This window comes from Hippocampus comes, unplaced genomic scaffold, assembly GCF_001891065.2.
Source record: "Hippocampus comes isolate QL1 unplaced genomic scaffold, H_comes_QL1_v1.1 scaffold97, whole genome shotgun sequence".
Taxonomy (NCBI): Eukaryota; Metazoa; Chordata; class Actinopteri; order Syngnathiformes; family Syngnathidae; genus Hippocampus; species Hippocampus comes.
In genome coordinates, this window is record NW_017806172.1 from 75,825 (window position 1) to 81,824 (window position 6,000).

The following is a 6,000-nucleotide window of genomic DNA, read 5'->3' on the forward strand; positions in this document are numbered from 1 at the left end:
ACACACACACACCTCGTTCTATACATTTGGCCGCTTTGTTTTTTTATTTTTCGAATACCAATTGATAAGTATGCTTCAAAGAATAGGGTACACGTTTGGTTTAAAAAAAAAAAAAAGATCAGAATTTTTCAATTTAACACCCTAAAATGTATTCCCCCTCAAAATCAATTTCATACAAATTAAAACAAACAAGCAAGTGATTCCGCTGTCACTCTATAGCAATTTAATGACCTCATCAGCAGTCATTCCGAACATCTACACAAGTTCACCTGGTGTGGCTGCGTAAAATCGAGTTAACAGCATAGGCAGGGAATTCAAGTGGTCGACTTTGTAATTCAGTTCAGCTTCCAAATGCACAAAAGGAGCTTCGCTTTGTGTTCTCATCCAACAATATGATCATGACAAACGGCGACCCCGAGACATTTCCTTCCTTTTATCACGTACAATGAACAGAATCGGACCGTCAGCCGTCCGTCACCTTCCCCGAACACGTACGTCGTCTTGCGCCGTTTCTCACCACGTTGTAATAGCATCACAACCGATACATAAATTAAAATACTCTACAAAAGAAACAACAAAGCCAAGTTGTTTTCCCCACTTAGTTGTCCGAGGCCGGGCGCTAACTGTGCTAAACATTATTTACAAGAGCCATGTGCATGCTTTGCGTTGCTCACCCCGCCCCCGAAAAGAAAAAAAAAAAAAAATACAAATAAAAGTGGCTTCAGTTTTCAGTACTTGGAGAAACATATATCTAGAACGGAGACAAAGTCAACGCCACTTTTGGAGGACACGCTTAGCACAGTAGTGAGTACAAAGGCTGTTATCACATGGGAGTTTTTGTCGTTTAGATTGCGGCAACAAAACAACACAGAGTGCAAGGAAAATCAACAGTGCCGGAAAAAAAAAAAACGATTCCAATTTTCACTGTCGGGGGGGGGGGGGAAACATTACTCATTCCTCATGTCGATCATGACCGGAATTGCAAGGTGGCGTGTGTTCTCTTGCCACAAACGCAAGGAGTGCACAATGACTGGAATGGGTTCATTTTTTTAAGTTGAGTTCGTCATGGGATACAATATTTTGGGGGGAATTCTTTGCTTGCTCCCGATACGTTGACATTTTGGATTATTGTTGCTGTAGGGGAGAGTTGGCATTTTCAATTCAAAAAACAACTTTTCCAAAAAGTCTTGAATTTACGCAACAAAAATCAACAATATGAATGATTCATTAGCGAGGATCAGTAAGACGTACGACGGAACTTTTTCTGTTTGACTTCATAAAATGTGGCCACAAGGTGACCGGGCTATTTCCCCTTTCCAGGAAAGGGGAAAAGTGATTCTTGGGAACAACAAAACACAAGGCTTGGGAAAAATAAAGGACAATTGATTTTTGGAATGTTTTTTTTTTTTTCCCCGAAATCGCAAAACGTGCTAATCTCGCGGTAGGAATAGAAACGAGTTGACATTATTCATTGATTACAATTCATGTAAGTTCAACTTGAGCTAATAATCCAAATAATGTGAACTGGCCTTTTTTTTCCCTCGCCCTACTTCAGACATTTTGGGACAAACTGACCTGGTTGTTGTTGTGAAAGCGCACGTAGCATGACAATTGTTGGCCGTGTCGGAAAATGGGCAGGGTGGCCGTTTTTACCTTGGATTTCAGCGTCGTCACAAGATCACCGTGAAAGAAACGTGGGATCTGGCGCTGCGATGCTGACCGTTTGCGGAGCGATGAAGGGGCGGCGGCCTATAGCAAGGCCTTCTCCGAGTAGGGGGCTTGCGGCGGCTCCGCGGAAGGCGGCGCCATTTGGCCAGAGGGGGCGCCGTAGTTAGGTAGCGCCTGCGCGACGGCGGCGGGGCTCGTCCCGGGAACCGGGTAGGCGTGAGCGTCAACCGACGGCAGGCCGCCCGGCGCGGCGTACGCGGCAGGCTGCGTCATGTACAGGTGGGCCTCGCTGGGGAAATCAACACAGTGTCACAATCTCTCCCTCCCTTTTTTTTTTTCCTCACGGGGCTTGACCCGCGCGTACGCGATTGCGTTTCAGTGTCCTTTCTGACCTGTGCGCGGGCGTCTGGCCTTGAAGCTGCTCCACGGGCACGTTGTAAGCCGGCACGCCGCCGCCGCCGCTCATGCCGTACGAACTCGACGCGGGAGCGGCGGAGTATACCTGCGGCACGGCAAACGTGCGTTTGGGACGCCGACACTTTGGACCCAGCGTTTTACGGACGTCGTACCTGCTGTTGTTGCGCGGCGGCGGCGGGGGGCTGCTGCATGTAGTACTGCTGACTCTGCAGCTTGGCGTACATGGCGTACACGGGGTCTTCGTTCATGAGCTTGGCGTACAGCGAGAGAGCTTCCATCACCTTGACGTTGAGCTCCGACAGCTCAGAGTGCTTCCTGGTGAGAACATCCAAAATACGCACTTGATGGTGCATGACCAAGAATGAGACTTTGAGGGTTTGGGGAGGGGAAGTACCGATCGATGTCCTCCAGTTTCTGGTCAATGAGGGGTCCCATTTGATTGCAGGCTCCTAACATGGAAACAACCAAGCGTGTTACTGCACTTTGCATAAAGTGACAACTTACATTTCCTTCACTGGATTGATCAAGTAGCTATGACATGAAATCTTGTTTTTTTATTTGATTGAGCGGCACTGTTTCTAACCGCGACGATGACGTGTACAACTGCTCCTGATCTTCGGCGCGTGGTTTACCTTCGAGCTGTAGCAACTCAACACTGTCCGACTGGTTATCGGTGGGGTCTGCACTCTGAATCATCTGCAGCAGTTGGTCCATTTTGTCCTGGAAGGACATTTTCAACGCAACGTCTGAGTTCATGGAAGCGCGGCGATGCCCGGATGAGTCGACTCGTCCCGTTTTCTTTTTCTTTTTTTTTTTTTACCTCGTCGATAAAAGCGGGCTCCTGTTCCGGCTCGATGGTCTCCACCTGAATGTCCTCGCTGAACTGCACCGTCTTTTTCTCTGTCTTCACTGTGACAAGGAGACACCGGTGGAAAACGTGCGCTCGGTTACGCATGCGAAGACAGGAATCCCTCCCGATATCGCTCCCTCCATGAACCGTGCTCATTTGGGCAGTCGCGCATTTGCGCGTACGTACTCATCTCCGGTTCCGCTGTGAGATCGGCCGTGACAAAATTGGAGGGGAAGAGGCCGACCCCCTGATAGGTCTCCCCTTTCCACCAGTTGGGGTCGCTGAAACGAAGATGAAGGAGCCGCGTTGAGTCGCACGACACATGGGCGCGGCCGGCCGGCCGTCGCGCGGGTGCGCCGACCTGTCGTCCAGGATGGTGATGATCTCTCCCGACTTGAAGGTGAGCTCGTTATCCTCGGCCGCCTCGAAGTCGTAGATGGCGCGCACCTTGCGTCCGTCCGACTTGTGCGCGGGCATGAGCGCCGAGGTGCTGGGGTAGAGGCCGGAAAAGGACGTCTGCGTCTGCTGTCTCTGCTCCTTCAGCGACAGCTCGATGGCTGCAGTTACGACAACGACGACACTTTTTCACTCTCAAGAAACAATTTTTTCAATAGAGGTTTCATGAAAAACAAAAAAACTCCTGTCACGCCAATCTCGATACAGGTCCGATTTTTGTTTTTCAATTGAAAAATGAAAACATCTCCTAAGGCATTTGTGAAAGGTTTTCGCATGTAAAGAAGAGCGGCACCTAAAAATCAAGTGAATAGCGGCTGGCGTTTGCACAAGCCGTCAGTCACTTTGACGGCAACTTATTGAGCAAGTGGTCTTGACTTTTGTCATCGACGGCGCCCCGAACGGCAAAAGCACGGAGGAGCCTCTTGACTTTACCTTTGGCCAAGTCTTCTTCTTCTTTCTTGTTTGAGGCGGCGGGATCCTTGGCCACCAAGGCGGGACTGGCTTTCGCCTGCTCCGCCGCCTGCGAGAGAAAGAGGGTGACGCGGCGCGCGACGGGACGCCTTCCGGGAACGCGGTCCGACCTGGGAGCCCACCGCGGGGAAGGCCACGCCCTGCTCGCGCAGATTCTTGATCATGGCCGAAATCAGGCTGAGTTGGGGGTCGCTGCGGAAGTCCTCGGCCCACTCCACCATCAGCGCCTTCAGCTTCTCGCACACTTTCGGGTGACCCTTGGGAGCACCGATCGTCAAACTGGAGGCGGCTCTCAAGCGGGAACGGGCGCACGCGGAGGATGCGATGGATACCTTATTTAAGACGTTGCTGACTTCGCTGGCAAACTCTCTGGAGCACACCTCCAGATGAAAGATCTTGCCACAGTTTGACACGCACGCGCCAAGAAGCTGCCGGCACATGCACACGATAGGAAGAGTGGATGGTGTGGGGGTTTTTTTTTTTTAAATCAATTCCTAATCAATACATGATGATGAAAAGTGCATCGTAATGCATCTTTTTTTTTTTTTGCGGAACAGCATTTTGGTGTCGCTCAGGTAGGTTCCTTTTTGCTGAGGAGAAAGGTCTTTGATTTGAGACGCGTGCGCTTACGGTGAGTGCCTGCATGGCCACGTGAGGATCCTTGTGATTCACTCGTCTCATGATGGAGCGGAGACATTCTTTGGGCCTGCCGAGCACACAGAGACACACGCATAACTACGGCGGCAACGACCAACTAATTGGAGATCAATCTTCAGATGATTTTGTCGATCAATTGGGCTTTATTTCCGTCCCCAAACCAGGTCATTATTTGAAACGGACAGTGGAGAAAATGCACAAAGAGAAGTGAAATAGGACCGAGTGACCGCTTTGGTCCGTAATGTGAGAAAGTCGGCAAACATTTTGAACAACCGTTCCTTTGGCTTCAACACAATGAATACGAGCGTGCTTCCGTGAAGGATGACAGAAATCTCAGAGTGGTCACAGTGCGGATGCTGTAATTGCAAGGATTGGGACATTTCAATGAAACAAGGAATCAAATCCAAAACATTCTCAATCAATTTGGATGATCGATGGTTGCAATTCTGCACGCAACGTCGACCTGTGACAAATGTGGACAAGACGATACAGCAAACAAAAGTGGACTGACCCGTTGCGCGACTGTCCAATCTTATCACAAATGTCCAAGATGAGGCCCCAGTCCTCTGCGGTGTTCATCTCACTGGTTGCTTTCTCTACGAGGAGGAAACACGTGAACAAGGCAGTCAAATTAAAAAAAATAAATAAATAACCCACCAAATGGAGGTCTCATGCTTCATGTGAAAAAAATGACCGGCCTGGTGTTCGAATACATTTCAAATTCAAACTACTGCCTCTTGTAAGTTAGGCCCCTGGAGTATCGCGCACTTTCCAAGCCTTGTGTGCCAGACCTTCATGCGCTGCTGAAAGGATTCGAACGCATCATCCTAAAATGCCAGAGTAGCGAAGGACAAGCTCCGAGTGGCCACCAGCTACCCGAGCTTGACCGCAAACAGCAGCAGGACGGAAGAGTCCAGTCGCGGTCTGACGAGTAGGAAGCGGCGTAGCAAACACATTTTTCTCAACATCACATCATGTGGCGGCCATTTATTTTGAAGGGGAACATACGATGAGTTTCACATGACAGGAGATGGAAGGACTTCGGGGAAATCAAAGTTGAGGGTCGCGACGGAGGGAGGACGACAGATTTGGTCGGCTTGAAATCATGACGGATGATGATGGACTGTGGGGGGCCCAGGCGGCCGACGAATGACAGACCGCCAAATTTGACTGATGCGCCCACTTCTGTTGTTCGGTTTTATTTAGGCCAGTGGTTAGCATGTCGACCTCACAGTGCAGAGGTCGTGGGTTCGATCCCAGCTCCGGCCTTCCTGTGTGGAGTTTGCATGTTCTCCCCGTGCCTGCGCTGGCTTTTCTCCGGGCACTCCGGTTTCCTCCCACCTTCCAAAAACATGCACGGCAGGCTGAGTGAACACTCCAAATTGTCCCTAGTTGCGAGTGGGAGCGCAGATGTTTGATCATCTCTGTGTGCCCTGCGATTGGCTAGCGACCGGTTCAGGGTGTCCCCCGCCTACTGCCCG

At 50.2% G+C, this 6,000-nt stretch overlaps 1 protein-coding gene across 2 annotated transcripts in view; it reads right to left on the reverse strand.

Annotated features, from left to right (window-relative positions):
- Positions 1 to 200: 200 nt before the first annotated feature.
- Positions 201 to 6,000, reverse strand: part of stam (signal transducing adaptor molecule (SH3 domain and ITAM motif) 1) — a 6,875-nt gene continuing 1,075 nt past the window's right edge. The window contains exons 2-14 of one of the 2 annotated variants that reach the window (XM_019896303.1): positions 5,031 to 5,115; positions 4,493 to 4,568; positions 4,195 to 4,290; positions 3,985 to 4,119; positions 3,824 to 3,911; positions 3,297 to 3,492; positions 3,122 to 3,216; positions 2,906 to 2,994; positions 2,718 to 2,805; positions 2,480 to 2,534; positions 2,238 to 2,400; positions 2,061 to 2,170; positions 201 to 1,957 (exon numbers count right to left, since the gene is read on the reverse strand). In XM_019896303.1, coding sequence (XP_019751862.1) covers positions 1,750 to 1,957; positions 2,061 to 2,170; positions 2,238 to 2,400; positions 2,480 to 2,534; positions 2,718 to 2,805; positions 2,906 to 2,994; positions 3,122 to 3,216; positions 3,297 to 3,492; positions 3,824 to 3,911; positions 3,985 to 4,119; positions 4,195 to 4,290; positions 4,493 to 4,568; positions 5,031 to 5,115 — 1,484 coding nt within the window. In that variant the 3' untranslated portion in view covers positions 201 to 1,749. Of the gene's footprint in view, positions 1,958 to 2,060; positions 2,171 to 2,237; positions 2,401 to 2,479; positions 2,535 to 2,717; positions 2,806 to 2,905; positions 2,995 to 3,121; positions 3,217 to 3,296; positions 3,493 to 3,823; positions 3,912 to 3,972; positions 4,120 to 4,194; positions 4,291 to 4,492; positions 4,569 to 5,030; positions 5,116 to 6,000 lie in introns of both variants that reach the window. The other variant, XM_019896302.1, reaches the window with a different exon arrangement.